The sequence below is a fragment of the Serinus canaria genome, chromosome 8 (assembly GCF_022539315.1).
Source record: "Serinus canaria isolate serCan28SL12 chromosome 8, serCan2020, whole genome shotgun sequence".
Taxonomy (NCBI): Eukaryota; Metazoa; Chordata; class Aves; order Passeriformes; family Fringillidae; genus Serinus; species Serinus canaria.
The window spans coordinates 17,731,070-17,748,472 of NC_066322.1; the positions used below are offsets into that span (position 1 = coordinate 17,731,070).

At 40.2% G+C, this 17,403-nt stretch overlaps 1 protein-coding gene across 1 annotated transcript in view; it reads right to left on the reverse strand.

Moving 5' to 3' along the window:
* The window catches only part of DPYD (dihydropyrimidine dehydrogenase), a 334,630-nt gene that overhangs the window by 35,460 nt on the left and 281,767 nt on the right, over positions 1 to 17,403 (reverse strand). The window contains exon 20 of the mRNA XM_050977198.1: positions 8,691 to 8,870. Within this exon, the coding sequence (XP_050833155.1) occupies positions 8,691 to 8,870 (180 nt within the window). The remainder of the gene's footprint in view (positions 1 to 8,690; positions 8,871 to 17,403) is intronic.

Genomic DNA, 17,403 nt, shown 5'->3' on the forward strand with positions numbered 1-17,403 from the left:
TATAAGGGTGATGTCTGGCCTAATTCCTGATGCCATTCTTGATGAAACAGCTTTGACAAACACATGTACACAATCCTAATTAATGCCACATACTACCTAAAACATTAGGTCTGGTTTAGTTCTTGTGCAGTTGCAGAGACATTTTATATGAACATCACCATCATCCATATTAATATTATCCAACTACAATCTGCTTTAGAACTCACTTAACCTTCCACACACTATTTCTCTGGTTTTTCCTACTCAGTCCCTTGAGAAAGGGCCTACTCCTCTGCAGTCAGTGTATAGCACACTGAAAGCACCCAGGGAAGAAGGGCTGGGAACCCTGCTCTGGGAGCAGAATGAGAAACCATTTCTGGCTACACAAGCCAGTTCTTTTTATGTCTTTTCTGTGTCTACTGCCTATGTAGATCACCTAACACAAGGGCTGTTCTGAATGGTTTTATCCAGCCAGCAAGCTAACCCTAAATAACAAATACAACAATACATATACAACTGTACAGAATAAAAAATTAATGGTGTTAGAGAAGGATGATGCACAGAGACATTATGTGTGACACTGGGGAGGAAGTGGGGGTAAGTGTGCATGGTTAATATGAAAAGATGTCAAAAAAAATGAAGCATAATAATAGTGCAATTTATCCTTGCTAAACGTACTGCACTGTGCTATAATTAAATATGAAAACCTAAATTTATCTCTATGTTCGGCTGTCATTAACTTAACAGGGAGTGCACATGTTCTAATCTAATGGCTGATTTTTTTCTCCATGTGCAGCATATTAAAATGTATATTAGCCTCAAGGTGCATAAACACAAAATAATAGACCAAAGGTTTTGGCCTGTGGAGAAAAAAAATCCATGCTCAAAGGCCATCAAGTAGCTGGTGATGCAGGGGAGACACTCACTTAGCCTCATTAAGCCGAAGCTCTCTTTTGCTTGTCTTTTGTTCTGCATGACAGCAGCCTCTTTGTTGTATAATAATTCATTCCAAGTTCGTTCCAAGCTACCGAAACTGGTGAACTGTGGCCATTTTAATGAGCAGTATTGGTGGTATGCATAATCTGGAAGCCACGTGGACCAGGCAATCACAGAGCACTGCAGCCAGCAAAATGAGATACTGTCGAAATCACAAATTTGTCAAGTTGTTTTTGGACAGGGTATTATAATAAGCACTAAAATATGCATCTTATTACTCTGCATCTGCCAGTCAAAGATCACTGTAATGAATGCATGCTGCAGGGTATGACCAGGCCGTTTCCCTAAGTAAAACAAACTGCAGAGTACAAAAAAAGAATTATGTATTTTTGGCAGCGCCTGGATTTTTTTTTTTAAATCCTTTTGCATCAGGAGTTGGATTTTCCTGGCTTGATGTCCACAGCCAGCAGTGAATGCACTAAAACTGCCACAGCCAAGGAGTTAGCATGAAATACATGGTTTTCTTAATAGCCACATTTACTGCCTGTGCATCTGAAACTTTAAACTCCATGCTCAAAGCAAATTTAGCATACAGTACATATAAACCCCCCAAAGATTAAAGTATTTAAAATGCACTTTAATAATCCTAGCTCCTTTTGTTTTATACATTTCTACTGCGAATGGCTTCACCGTTAGGGAAGATACATTTTACGTAACCTGCTCTCTCTGTGAGAAACAGCACTGTAGGTAATCAAAACATAAACTTCCATAATAGAACAATTAGGAAAAGAAAATTTTAAAGTGGTCTTTTTTCTCTACAAATTTGTCAGACTCATAATTGAGCTCAGCTTGAAAGGCTGGGAGGTTCACCAATGGCAGCCAAGCTGGTAAATATGATTTGTGCAGTGGGGTGCAGAGTCTGCCCTGCTGGCTCTCCCCACAGAGAACCACCAGACTCTCACCTGAAGCAATGCCTGTGGAGGCCTTTCATCATCAGATGAGGAGCTGAAAGACTAAGCGGGGAGCAGAAGGAAAGGACTTATTTCCTCATCTGCCTGCAGATAATGGTGCAGACATATTTTGGCAGAGCCTTATTTTTGGGCAACCCAACAAGCATTTGCAGCAAGAGTCCCTGAGTGTGCTGATGCAAGTTCCCATAATATCCTAAAGTAAGAGGTTTCTTGATCAATACTGGCTTATACTTAAAAGGCTTTGTCTGGCTGAAAGCCATATTTCAGGTCCAAGTTTTAGCTAATGGGAAAGAGGATCAAACAGCTCTCTTGGGTTTGTGAGGCCAGGCTTGGTAGCAGGGGGAGCTACAGAAAAGGCTTTTGTGAGAAGCTGTTAGAAGGCTCCCCGTGTCCAACAGAGCCAAGGCCAGCCAGTGATGGACTCATGGCTGGCCATAAGTGAGCCAGTCGGGAATTTCAGTAATGCCTCTGTGATAACATATTTAAGAAGGAAAGAAAAATTATTGCACAGAGGCAATTGCACTTGGAGAAGAGAGGGGGGAGAACATGTGAGAGGAACAACTGCCAACCCCAAGGTCAGTGAAGAAAGAGGGGGAGGAGGTGCTCCAAGTGGCAAAGCTGAGATTCCCCTGCAGCCCCTGGAGGAGACTCACACTGGAGTGGGAGATGCCTGAGAGAGGGCTGTGAACCTGCAGGAAGCCCACACTGGAACAGGCTCCTGGCCTGCAGACCTGTGGAGAGAGGAGCTCACACTGGAGCAAGTTTCCTGATAGGATTTGTGAACCTGTGGGAGACCCACGATGGAGAAGCCTATTCTTGAAGGACAGCACCCCCTGGAACTGCTGTTCTTGAAGAACTGTAGTTCATGGGGACGACTCACGTTGGAGAAGTCTGGGGAAAACTGGTCTTCCATGGGAGGGACTGTGCACTCAGTGATCAGTGGAAGGACTCCTGTCCCTGAGAAGTGGGAGAAACAACGTGTGAAGAGCTCACTACAACCCCCATTCCCTGTCTCCCTGTGCCACTAGAGGAGGAAGAAGAGCCTGGAAATGAGCTGGGGAGTGGGGGAAAAGGTGTTTTAAAGATTTAACTTCTTATGATCCTGCATTGATTTTAATTTGTAATAAATTCAATTAATATCCCCAGATGGAGTCTGTTTTGCCCATGATGATAATTGTTGAGTGATCTCTCCGGGTCCTTATCTCAACCCCTGAGCCTTTGGTTATATTTTCTCTTCCCTGTCCAGCTGCAGAGGAGAGTCCCAGGTACTTTGGTGGATACCTGGCATCCACCCAGGGTCAGTCCACCACAGCTCAGATCTAATTTTTTCCCCTCTAACTCTTCTTCAGAACTGGTGATAGCAATACAGGAAAATGTTTTTTTTCACCCAGTGTTAATTATCTTATCGCAATCTCTATATCAACATATGTTAAACAGTCTGTATTTTCCAGCCACAAATACCATTTTTTCTGCAGTGTTGGAAACAAGGTAACAGTTCTTTACCACACTGGGCAAATTTCTTTTCCTAAAGAAGAAGGAGCACTTCCAAGAATGAAGGGTGAACACCGCTGCTCAGTGATGCTAGTCCGAGGTCTTGAAGAATCTGAAGGCAGACAAAACTGTATGATGCAGCAGTGGCTCTTGCATGGCTGAGTTCCCATTTAATTTATTTATTTAATAGAAGAGTTAATTTAATATTTTGTATGAAGTTTGGTTGGTATAGTAAGGTTTTTTCTCTGCCACACAAAAGACTATTTAGATTTGACTGCAGTACAGTTAGAATTTAGCAGGTTTATGCTGTTTGGAAGACTCGGATTTCAGTGCCCACAGATACCTTGTAGGAAATGAGTATTTTAGTCCAAATGGGATAACTTGAAGGAAATCAGTATTTTAGACAAAATGGGAAGTCTGTTCCAATGGGAAGTCCATTCAGAGAAGAAAATCAGAAGGTTGCTAAATGTAAGGTGATGAAATGTCATTGAAGTCATACATTGTGCATGTACAGCATCCTTCTCTCTCATCTGCCTGACGAATAAAGCCACTGTCTATAAAGGTCTTTTTACCAGATACAATTTTAACAGTTTAAGTACAGCACAACCTTAACAGTTGAGAACTACCCACTGAGTTCCTTTGGAGTTTTGTATATTTCTGGAATCAAGATGCTCAAATTATTAGTTTTTGTTATTTTTAATTTTTTATCATTTAGACATGATTAAATAAATATCACTTGTTCATAACTCCTGGTGCTGAAAGCAAAGTATGAAACATCCATATATATTCTTTTCCTATAAACTCACACCTACCAACTGAATGCATGGCAGGATTTTTGTCTAGCTACCTGGCATGTATAGCAGACTGCATTAAGCATGATTTTTATAGGTGACATCAATGGAAGTTTTCACAGAGACACACTGTACCACTTCTGTGATCACCAGCTGACACAGTGCATTTCTGGGACATAATCACCTCAGCTCTCTGGATTAAGATCAGTGAGCAACTAATAAAAGAGTCCTGTAACAAACAGACAAGGTGAGACAGTGAGACACACAGGGGATCAAACTGCACCTCTGGGGAATACTACACCATGTTCAGATACCTAGTGAGAACAGAGTTATCTTTCTTGCTCCTGGTCATGTATGCTCCTGAGAAACTCGTGAACACTATTTTAAAATATAATTCTATTAATTTTGTATTGTAAGGAGATCAACTGTGCCCTTCCTCTGGTTTATGCAGTCACCCTAATAACTTTGGGTTGTAAGAGTGTGCACTACATCTTAACTGTCTTCCTGAGTGCATCAGGCACTTGATCTCATTCCTAAATTTATTCTGAGGTAAGTGTGCTTTTACACAAGTTCTTCCTTGAAGGAGTCAAGGAGAAGCACTGTGGTGTCATCCTTACTTTGCCATTCTCTCATCTCAGCATCAAGATTTGCACACAAGATTTGAGATCAAACCTGAGACAGGCTGACAACTTTTATTCCATGCAAAGGTCACTCAGAGTTGACATTAATGACAGTCACCTGTGCCGAGGTTTCAAATGTAAGGTCCTCCCACAAAAAAAAAAAAAAAAAAAAAGGCAAACAAACCCAACTCAATAAACCATCTGAAAAGCAATGAGAAAAGAAGCCCAAAACTCTGGCTTTGGCCACTTTTGTGAGCTTGAGACAGCATCTCTGCTAGGACTCTCTTTAGAGCTGTTACAGATATGGTTACAACCACAGGAAAGAATGAGTAAAATTGGTGGAGCTATGGAAACCTGTATCACCCAGTGAGTGGAAACCAATGAGGCTGGCATTCCTAAGTGGGAATCCTACTCCTATTATAGGCAGTGTAGTACCACAGGTCACATCCTGGACAATGGCTCCAGCAGCAACTATTAGCAAAAGGGAAAAAGCTACTGAAAAGACTATCAGAAAATAAATACTGCTGGCTGAAAGATGATAAATTTAGGGTCTACATACAAAAATAAATAGATTCTGCAACAGGGAAAAACAGAAAAAGAGCACTCAAGTTTCCAAAATATTTTCCAGTGCTGTGGTGCTTCTGATATTTCAAGGGCTATAAATTATCAGAAGTATTAGTTTCATTAATGCAGAAGGGTGAACAGATACTAATCAACATGAATCTCTTTTTCAGCCAAAGCATTTTATGTTTGCTATTTAACTGCTTGTTATATTAGACTATTTAGCACAGTACTTTCAGTATTCTCTCTGTTTAGGAAGGAAATTATCGTGATAAATGTAACACCTGACAGTGATAACTGTTCAGTTTGTCATTTATCTGGTGACTGCAAGGCAACACAGCTTCAGTTTGAGGTTAGGAGTACCATTTAGAAGAAGGTATTTATCTTTTAGTTTACTCTGGTCATCAAATACTACAATATTTCATGACAAAACTCCACTGTGTCACTCTCCTGTGGCAACACTCTGCAGTCAGCATCTGTTTGATGCTGAAACCAGGACAGACAATGAATTATAAAAAGAATAGTCCACCATTATCTAAAAATACAGACATTACCATTCAATATTGCACTGTGAATCAAAACAGCATCAAAACAGACACCATTATGAACATACTTATCTGGGAACAGAATGGCTCCTAAATCTGTAATTTATTTAAAATTGGTAGAGGCTCAATGAATTTGTATACAATCAGAAAGCAAATGGTTCTTGACGCTGGTGAAAATAATTCTCCCTCACTTCCTTATAACTAAAATGTCAAATGTCTGAACTTGCTATCCCTTGATTCTATTTGAAAATAACGGTAATCTTGTAATGAAAAGGAGGATGATTCCTACTGCACAAAACCCACAACATATCAAAATCAGAAAATTCACTTTTTTGTTGTTGTTGTTCTTTTTGAATGCAAATGTTCATCTGTATTTGCTGCTTGGCTTCTTATGAGGTCTTACTGAAGAAACTGCATTTCATCTCATGGCATATACCAACACAAACTGGGGCAGCTCCTTATGTTTCTATAAGGCAGGATTTTGACTGTCACATTTTACTTAATATATAACATATACATTCCCACACATTATTTTATCAATGAGAAAATATCAATAGGTTCTTTTCTCTGTTACAAACAGAGAGTAAGGACATGCTTTTTAGTGAATTCATTTTAGAAAGAGACTCACAGACATGTTAATGACTTGCTGCCAAGCAAGTTAGATATTTGTGTTTGAATTGAGATGAAACTACAGTACTTAACTAAATTTACTAGGCACAAGTACATGAAATCCAATATTGATAATAATTTATGAAAGTAAGAATACTGATTCCTATAATACTGCAAACTTAGTTTATGATAACATAATTAGTTACACTAATAACACTGCTTAGGCACAGTCTTGCTAATTAGGATATTATAAATATTAATGATATCAAGTCTTTGTATTTGATTGCCCCTAGTAGGATCATTTATCACAGTATTTCCAGTTACCAGATTTATATTATTTTTCTTTCTTTTCACTTGAATGTTCACTCCTGGACAAACAGCCATCCTGAGCTTATGCCTAAAATGTATCAAGAGCTTATCAACAATGCAGCCTGCTTAACTTTAAATGCTATTATTTAGTAGGAATGCTACAATGCTATAATTCAGTGCTAATACGAATACACAATAAATTATATTCTGCATGACTTACATGCCTAGGAGAGCCAGCCACACAAGATTACACAGGGCTTTGTTTTTATTCTTTTTAATGTGACCTGTTTCAAGATTCCTTTGAATTATTAAATGCTTCCTTAAAGCATATTTTCATACAACCTTTTTAAAGTTAATTATGGATGTAGTGACAAGCGAAAAAAGACTAAAAATTACAAGTTTTTTCCCTTATTCAGAAGGACAGGAGAAACGTCTTTGACAATGGTTGTCTGTTTAGTAAAATACAAAGGTAAAACAAAGACAGAGCACTGAGTTCAGCTTGAAAGAAGAATTACAACAAATCTGTAACATGAGTTGGAAATGCTGTGTAGGTTTCCACAGGTGTTAAAGGAAAGAAGTTTAGCTATAACCCTTTGAGCCTGGTTTAACTGCTTAACATAAGTAGATGAAAATGAAACTGCTTATATCTTGGTTTATTTTTAAGCAGTGTATTATCCAGAGCTTTAGGAATAGGATTGTCTTTCCTCCTTGAAGGTAATGTTATAATTTTCAGAGCTCCACAGAGAACAACAACAATATAGGAGTCTCTAATCTCCTGCTAAATCCAATTCCAGTCATCAGCAATGATAGGCAGAGATTTGGAGGCGTTTGACACTCCAAATCCTATTCTTTTGTAATTCTTTACTTTTTACAACATTTTCAACAGTTGTACATCAGATTTTTGGAAAGATAATCAATAGGCATGATGTATAACTGAAATCAGACTTCAAAGTGATCCCCTCTAGTAACCAGAAACAAAAGCTTGGCCTCCCTGCTGTGCAGGTATTTTGCTTAGAGCAGGAGGCAGCCGGGCATCAGCAGGAAGCCAGTTACACCTCCCTGCTTCTCAGTATGGATCAGCAGGTGCCCTGGTGGAGGGGTGAGCAGGGCTGGGGCAGCTGCAACCCATTGCATCTGTCAAAAGTCTCCAAAAATGCTTTTGTATCAGGGAACTACTAGAGCAGAGAGGAGAGACAGTCCAGAGGTTAGGATTTCACGCTGACCATCATTTACATTCCCATTTTATCACAGACTTTCTAGGTTTAAATGATCTTGCAGAATTTGTTAAATTGTCTAGAGTGACCAATCCTCACTTAGAACTTCCCTGCCTTGCAGAGGGTTTGGGCATCAGCACACATGAAAGACCATGAGATGCTCAGGTGTGGTGACTGAAGGACCACCCCTACCTGATCTCACGTTCCAGCTAACAGCTGGTCTGAAACTACCTGTCTCAGCTGCTCAGAGCCACTGCAAGAGGGTTTTTGCACATCTCCTGCTAAAACATCCAAGAACTTCTGGCACAATATCAAGATCAATCTGAAGTGAGTTGCGTTTCATTAAAACAAGCAGTTCCACAACTTTTTCTAATGCATTTTTAATTTTACATCCTATATTTTTTTAAAGACATGATGTTATGAATCACGTGAAGAGATCATATTTGTAGTAAGATGTTAGCCTGTATCAAGTCATTTCAAGCTTCTCTTCTTAAGCTGCCAACATATTTGTTAATATTCAGAAGGAAAATGACTTGGTTACTAATTGTGACAGCAGCAGTGATTAATCACAGTAAGTAGCAGAAACTGCATACAATGATTATGGAATTACATTCAAAACAAAGACACAGTGTTACTATACAGGAATGGCAATAAAACAACATACCTTTCCCATCAGATCAGCAATTCTAGGTACTGGTTTTCCTTTCTGATGGCACATGGTGGCAGGACTCTGTCCATTCCAGTCTTCAAGTTCCTCGATGCTTTTCAGGTAAAGAAGAGCTTGCAGTCCAGTGCAGTAGTCATCAATGACAGTGAAATCTTGATTTTGGATCGCGCTGCACACCTACGAAATGCAAGTCAGTTATCAGCTCCGTCCTGGCAGAGAAGCATATGGACTTAGCAAGCTCTTTGGATTTACTGATGATCAGGTGACCCTTCCTGCAACCCCACTGAGGAAGAACTACAAGGATTCAGGATTATTGTCTGATTAATCCCATGTCATGATGTCACCACTGCAGTTCAGGAAAGAAAGGGCTCAATAACACCAGTTATGCCCAGATTTCCCAGCAGCAGCCCTTGGACAAGACCTGAGGGCTGTTCAGAGATAAACCTACAAGCCCAGCCCCACATGTGTCTGCGGGGGAGCTGCTGCTGAGCATGCCAGCACACTGACAAACCACCACCTGTGCTCAGAGCTTTGCCTGCAGACACTCAGTGGTACCCCCCAGCCTGCTCTGTTCAGGAAGCACAGGCATAACCAGTTAGGTTCTGCCTAGTGAATCACAGACTTGCTGAGACTGGAAAGCATCTCTTGAGATCCTGTTATTTAAGCTCCAACTCAGAGAAGGGTCAACTAAAGGAGGCTACTCAATACTTATCCAGTCAGGATTTGAATATCTCGAACTGCACCTCTCTGGAGAACCTGGTTCGGTGTTCAATCTCCCTTGCAGCTTTTTTCTTATATTTAAATGGAATTTCCTGTGTTTCAGTTTGTGCCCATTGTTTCTTCCAAGTCCACTGGATAGCCCTGAGATCAATCTGGATCCATTGGAAGTGTCTCACCAAACAGCACTCATTAAACTGACCAGTTAGTATGGGGTGAGCATTGCCAGGCACAGAACAGAACAATCCCCTCCTGCCACTCAGTGCAACTGGGAGGCCACTTTATTTTAGATACTTTAGAAGCATAAATAGCAACATAGCTTTATAAACATATAAAGGAGTGATTCCTGACCTGCAGAGCTTAACATGTACACACAAAACTACTGACAGCAGAAAATAGTGTCACTATTTATATGGGCTCTTCTAGAGCATAGTTCTTCCCCTAGTTGGGAATATCAGCTCAGGCTTAAACCCACAGAGATCCCCAACCACACTAACAACTGAATAAAAAAATCCTAACTGTTGTCTGAATATCTTCTCATTAGTGAAACTCTAATCAGCCATCAGTGACAAGGTGCAGGGTTGACTGAGTGCCATTAATTATCAGTCCCAGGAAATGCTCTGAAATTCCAGATGTGTCAGTGTTTTCAGCCTCTGATTCAGCTTTTATTGTAAAAGCTGAAAGGAATGCTCCTGATAATACCTTGACTCCCTGCACACACAGTGAACACAACAATGAAATAGCCACCTACTTCAGAACATGAATTGGTGCACACAGACGTGCACAAACACATCCACACTTCTTCAATGTGGAAACACACTTCAATCATAATTGACACCCACACTTAAAAAGCACAGGAAATATACTATACAAAATACTGTTTTCCCCATTTCAAAAATGACAATACAACCTGCAGTCCTGAAGACAGGTACACATCACATTGGGAAACACCTCCTAGTACCACTGAACAAGAGGGAAAAAAAGCTATAAAATAAGCACAATAACATTTTCTATGAAGTGCATTTACATTACAAAAAAAAAATAAATCTGTTTCTCTGGAGAAACAGTGTGGGCATTAATTAGGCCTGTTATACCTTCCACAGGATTCAAGACTGTATTTTTTTTTTTTGATGGCAATTATAGAGAGCATCATAATTACTTCCCGTACAGGTTATTTAACTGCAAAATTCCACTGATGCTTTCTGTACAGCAAGGAATTCTCTAGGTTTTTTTAGAGCACGAGTAACACTTATTATCTACTCTTAAAAATACTAAAACTGTAAAAAAAAAAAAAGGCAGTTAAAAGCCGTGTCATGTCACTTGAAACAAGTTCAGACACTTTTGTCAAAATCCTGAAATATTTTGACAGGATGTATACACATGAGATACACCCGAGGATACCTGTAATAATCTTATAAATAAAGAGGCTTTTACTGTTTTCCAGCTTGTGGTGCAGTGTTATGAACGGCAATAATATGAAAATGTGTGGAAGATAATAACACACTAAGAGCTAACTATTTGTCTTTGTGATTCTATATGCAATGCACTATATGCACTTCCCTGGAAAGCCAAGAAAGTTGCAGAACTCAAGGCAAAATGCAACTTTTAAGAAAAATGTAAATGTCTGCACTAAAGAAAAATGCTACATGACATAAAAAGGCTTAGAACAAAGAAGTGGTCTCAAACAATCCTCCTCTTCTGCAGAAACCTTACGACTGTGGTGCCCAATGGTGTGGATAATTAGCAAAAGACATGCCTTTCACTAATTTCACTGGGATAAATGCAAGTGCTTATGTTTATGGGCCTTTCCTAGAACAAGAGAGGTTCAAACATTAACACATACAAAACAAACCGCAATAATTTTGCCGTGTATTTGGCAAATTCCCAAATTCTGAGCTTGTGTTGCACAAATCAGAAGGTGAGATTTGTATTTTAGGTTTACAGTATCTTCCATCAGTCAATGTAGAAACCTTTGCTGCATTTTAAAAGGTGGTGAACAAAGTCAGGATAAAAGGTTGCCATGACCCATCAGCCATGACAATTCCTACACCACAGAGAGAGGTTTTTAGTATCATACCTGGCTGCCTCTGAATCACCAGTTTAAATGACACTGTGTCCTCTTTTCAGCACAAGAGAAGTGCCAATAGACCAGGTGAGACACAAACTCAGGCATCCGGAAAAATCACAGAAGAACTGAACCAGCCCCTCCACACCTCATTAATGCCCTGCTCTGCTCCAGCTGCTTCGCTGGGAGCAGGCACTGCCCTCCCTTGCACAGCTCAGTGCTGAGCCCGAGCCCCCTCTGCTGCAGTCCAGATATTGCTGTATCCAAAATGGTTGCTACCACCTCTCATTTAATGTCTTATTAAACCACCTGAGGAGGGGATAAAGGTGAGAAGTGCTGTGTAAGGGCTGCTGTCCCTGCCTTGCACACCGACGGAGCAGCAGCAGGAACTGCAGCCAGCCCTGCCAGCCCAGCCCCTCCCCGCAGCATCAGGCTGGTACCCACCGAGCACAGCAGACCCTGAAGCAAAACCCTGAGCAGCAGTGAGACTTTCCAAGCGAGAACACAGCCCTGCTGTGTTGTGCCAGAGCAGTGGTCTGTATCCCGTGGCCAACAGAAGCCGCTCACGGACGAGTGCGCGAAACAGAGCGTGCCTGGATCCGCCACTCGTGCGCTTTGTCAGCCCCGGCTCTGGCAAGCAGCAGTGCTGGGATGGCACAGCAGGGATGGCACCTGCTTAATATCCCTTAATCCTAAATAATCCAAGTGGATCTGTTTAATGAGTAAATTAACATTCAGCTGTTCACTGACCCAGCCTTTCACCTGAAACATTTAGGTAGAAAGGATCTTCTGCGGAAGATGAGAGACTGGCCCTGTGGAACATCCTACGGGACAGAGTGAAGCCCAGGTCACCACAAAGCTGTCAGCTCTACTGCTGACATGTGCTGTCCTGCTATCTTGCTTGTGTTTTTCTTAAGAAGCTGGACTAGAAGAGAAAGGTGCTTCATTTTTCCTGTTTAGGAAGGTAACATGTAGTATTCATATTGCACTGATATGCAGGGAAATAATTTTGCACAAGCTTGGTTTGACTACATTGCCTGACTCTGTCCCAGCAGTAAAACTGCTACAATTTAATTTTTAACATGGGATCTCCTTCCTTTTCTCCCAGATCCAGACTCCAATGATTGCCCCTTATATCCCAAAAGAGGCACCTCAGCCAACATGCAATGTATGGTCAATGACATTGTGCTCTCAGTATTCTGAAATCTAAAACTGCTCAGCATAAGTTGCTGTAAGCAACTGTAAATTACAATTCTAATCTATACAGACATGTCTGAGATACTAAAAGACACAATACCTGCTTTGCTGCTGGTAAACAGCCAAATTATCTCATTGGGGAATGGGGATGTGAAATGAATCACAGGTTAAAGGCTCTAAGTAAAACTGTTCTGCAAAATGCAATGATGGGAGAGGCACACAAAGGTCCCTGCTGCTGTTTTTCATAAGAAATACCAAGTCTGCTCTATTACTAAATAAACATAAAAAGTGAATCTAACTTTGTCACAGGATCTAGACACATTACAAGTCTTACTTGAGGAACTGGGCTGAATTGTAAGGAGATTATTATTGTGTAAAATAATTTTTATGGGTTACAAGATTTTTATTGAACATTCATATGAATCTGAAACTTTTAATTAATATATTTTGAAGAAAAGTTCACTGCTGATGACAAGTACTTCTACATCAGTCACAAAACATTGTAAACGCCTTTGCTGTTTGCAGAATCATTACACAATAAAGAGATGCCAATTCTGAAGTGTTTACTGAGGCAAATCCCCTGCACTGTTTATTGAAAGCTCTGTCTGTGTAAGACCTTTCAGTTTTGTTCATAGCCTGTGTTTCTAGAAGCAATGAGAAACATTAAGCAACCCAGACATTAAGTTTTATTTCTGTTTCACTCTTTACAAAAATGGAAATGGTTCCTGTCCAAACTTTAGCATATCCTGTGGGACTGCATGGAAGACCTGTGCCATCCATGCAGAATTTGGACAGAGTGCCTAAGGTACTTCCAGCCAGATCACCCAGTAAAACAATTCCTCTTCAGAGCATCTTCCCTTTGGGAGATCTTGTAGAGGAGAAATATTTTTCTGTAACACTAGAAGAGGAAACAGTGATGTCCTCTTCAGGCTGTGCCGTCTCTCTTACCCTGAGACCTTCAGCTTTTACATAAACTCATTATATGGCAAAATCCCAGCTGGACAGGTGATGATGGGGAAGATAGTGCCAAAAATGAGCCCTAGTCCCTACCTGCATTATTTCTATTCCATCAATAGCTGGGATTTCAGCAGAGGCCACAAGAGGAGATGCAGATCTAGACATGCTTGTGTCAGTTTTTCCTGATACTATTTTCACCCAACAAGAGGTATTGTGTACAATCTCATATACTGCCACATCACCTCAAAAGACTGGAACAGGTCAGAGAATCTAGACTGCTCAACAATGTGCTGTTTTGCAAGAAGAGAGTAAGTATTCTTGGTGTGACAAGACCTGTGTGAACAAAAATCCTGTTGTGCTCCAATTTGAAATTGTTTCCAAGCACTCTTAGAAGACTCTGGAAGTGAGGAATTTGTTCTGGGAGTCAATAGCTTGGAGAAAATTTTAATTTTTACACCCCTCTGAAATATATGTATCTCTCTTCAGGATATGGGTGTAAAATAATTGTCACTTTTGTGAAAACAGAAGTATCAGTAAGGAGGCAGATGGGTGGCAGTGATACATGGTCTAGAAGAAGATTGATGGGTATATATTTGTATACATAAATGCAAATCACATAGCTTTACTGTTCTACCATATTAGTTTCCATTTGTTGTAGCTGTACAACATCAAAGCCGCGATGTCTCCGTATATTGCATTTAGTGGTAATGTAACGGACTACCAAAAAAAAAAAATCAAAGTGAGAGTTTCTAAGTAGTTTCCTGGCAATTGAGACAGCAGGCTCTTTCATCTGTGCTGTAACTGTGGCAGTGCATTGATTTAAACTCCTTCTGAGATCTCAAATGCTTTTATATTCGCAGGTCTCACTGGCTGCTTTCTTTTTGCCTTTTTCCCCCTTCAAATGATAAAATTCTAGCATTTAGCAGAATGCCATCTTGCTTCACCAGAAGATGGAGACTAATTTAGGCTTTGGTTCTAAACTGTACAGGTTTTGTAAATAAAATAGCTCTCTAAATTTCATTCGATTAAGAAATTGGCCTTTGACTTCACAATTTTTAATATTCTGACCACAGAAAAGGGATAAATAACTATTATTCCTCTGAGATACCTGTGAGAGGGTTTGCAATGCATTAACAATTGTGCTTTGCCATTAATTTGGTTGACTCTCTTTGAAATATATTTTCTTGTATGCTCAAATGGTAGATGAAAGGTTTACTATTTTATAAAATATTTTCAATTTTAGCAATAATCATCTTTCTGTAGAAGCCTTCTTTTCCTATTAAAAATTCTTCCTGATAAGTACTCAAGACATAAATTCACCTTCTTGTTGGAGAAACATTTATGAATGCCTGAGATGTTATTTAACGTATAGTTGAAGCTACTGCTTTCTTGATTAGGTTCTACTGATTAGGATTCTTGTGAAAAACACCTGAAGCTGTGAATGAATGCAAGATGGTTCAGGAAGGACTTTATTGGGCCCACCTGTGTATCTATATGGATTGCCAACATTAAGAAGGCTAATTTTATTGTAGAGGGCAAGAGCATTATGATATTCTAGGTGAGGCATAGACACAATTTAGGATTTATTCTCAAAGGCAACTAGCAAAAATTGACTTGACTAAAGGGAGATCTTTCTGGTCCAAGCAATCTATATGCTGCATAGCTCTTGCCTATGGAAATGAAAATGTGCATTTTCTAACCCCAGTAAAATAATTTGGAGTTCTGTGTCCAGATATCCAAAGCAAAAAGCAGCAGACACTGCACAGGTTTCTGACACAGTGCTCCTAATCATGTGGCAAGAGCTGCAATGTGAGATCATGCAGACAAATACAATCTCCTCTGAGAGGCGTTTCTGTGTGTACAACCCTCAGGACACCAATGTCTGAGAAAAGGCTGCCTCTAGAACGATGGTTCCTCCTCCTCGTGCCTCCTCGAACACCAGCTCACCAGAACATTAAATGCATAGCCTAAATTATCCTTTCTATCTAATTATTACTTCTGCTAGAGGGTTGTAGGATTAAGAACATTAGGGGAAGTGGTTTATCAGACTATGTGGTACAATGTCGGGAAAAAACCTCGAGACTCTTTGTTTTAAAGAACAAATTTGTGAATAGAAAAAGCTTCCAAAATATTGATATAGTACAGATGGAATGATTTGATTCACTCACATTAGCTGCTTAAATGACTCTAGAGATAGAGGTTAGCAGATGGGATGTTACTTAACAAGTCTTTAGAAACTGGATTGATGCAAAACTGAACTGGATGATAGCTGATAGCCTTTTTAAAACATTAGGACTGAACTAATATACATGAGCTAATGAACTACTGTTTGTTTCGGAGTCTAGCACAGCTTTCAGAAAGCAGTTTGAAAGACTGAAATATTACATCTATGAATTGTCTGAATTATGGGGGAAAAAAAGCCAACCTAATCTTTTTTACTGAGTTCTAGACTTAAAGTCCTAATGAGCAGAGGGCTTACCAGTGATGCTTTGAGGGACAACACACAGAAGATTCAAAGATGCTAATAACTCCAGGCTCTAAAAAGCAGGCAACCATCCACAAAAGGCTTAAGAAATATATACTGAAAAAAAAAAAAAAAAAGGACTGGGTAGTCCTATGCCATGTGGGTCTCAGTAAGCCAGTGAAGTGTTTCAGATATTTTGTTATACCTCAAGAAGTTTCATCAGACAATCTTGAAATAAATCATCCTTCTAAAACAAAGTACAGGCTAATGTAAGTAAATAATGGAGCTCAAAATTACTTAAAAGGAGAAGAAGGTCTCCAGCCCATGCAAGACAAGCTTATTGGATAAACATTTTATTTCCTACAACAGCTTGGATCCTCTCTACAACAGGACAACAAAATGCTAACATGGTGTCAAGCAGAGCTGAGCTGGCACTTTGGGAGCATTGAGGCAGGTAGGGAAATATGGATTCAGAAGCTGGACAGCAGGAAAGAGCCCCACAGCTCTGTGTGCTGAAACCACAGCAGCCTCCTGACACAGGTTTACAGAGAAGCTTCCCCAGCACCAGGGGGATGGCTACACTTCCTGTCAGAGAGACCCCAAAGTACCTGATTTTGGGGGCTGCAAGACAGATCTTGTTCATGTACTGCACTCCAGCAACCCTGGGCAGTCGTGAGTGGCCAATGACGAAGGAGGAGAAAAAAGCTGAGAATCCATTAGGCACTTAGATGAGGGCACGGCAGGAGATAAGAGCACTATAAGGGACCCTTTAGGAATGTTCTCCAATGCATTAATTCCTGGCCTACTCAAACCTATTTTTCCTCCCCTTAAGTTCTCCAATGCCAATTAATGTATCTTCGATCTAAATAGCTAAACTGGGTGTTTGGGAGTGGGAAGCTGGTGGTTATCAAGGGACCCTGAACGATGCAATTTCATTTCCCGTGTCTTTGAGAGGGGAAATGCAGAATAAATCAAGAATTTTCAGAAGGCTCCCTGAGGTAACAGTGGATTTTTTCCCTGTCAACCACCCCTAGAGGAATGGTTATATTTCCTTATCTCACTAAAGCATTCTGTCAGTTCTTGGAACTACAAAGTGAACCTTTATGCAGTAGGTGGGCAGGCACACCGATAAAAGTGCTGATCATGCTCATCTTTCCTAAGAAAACAAATATGATTCCACATGCCTTGAACATTGAGGAGTCTGGGAAACAGCTTCATAATCAGCCATGTATAGCAAATTGTATCATTGTACTGCAGATCTACAATATGAATGATAGCTTTGGAAGCAGATGAACTAACTCCCCTGTGTA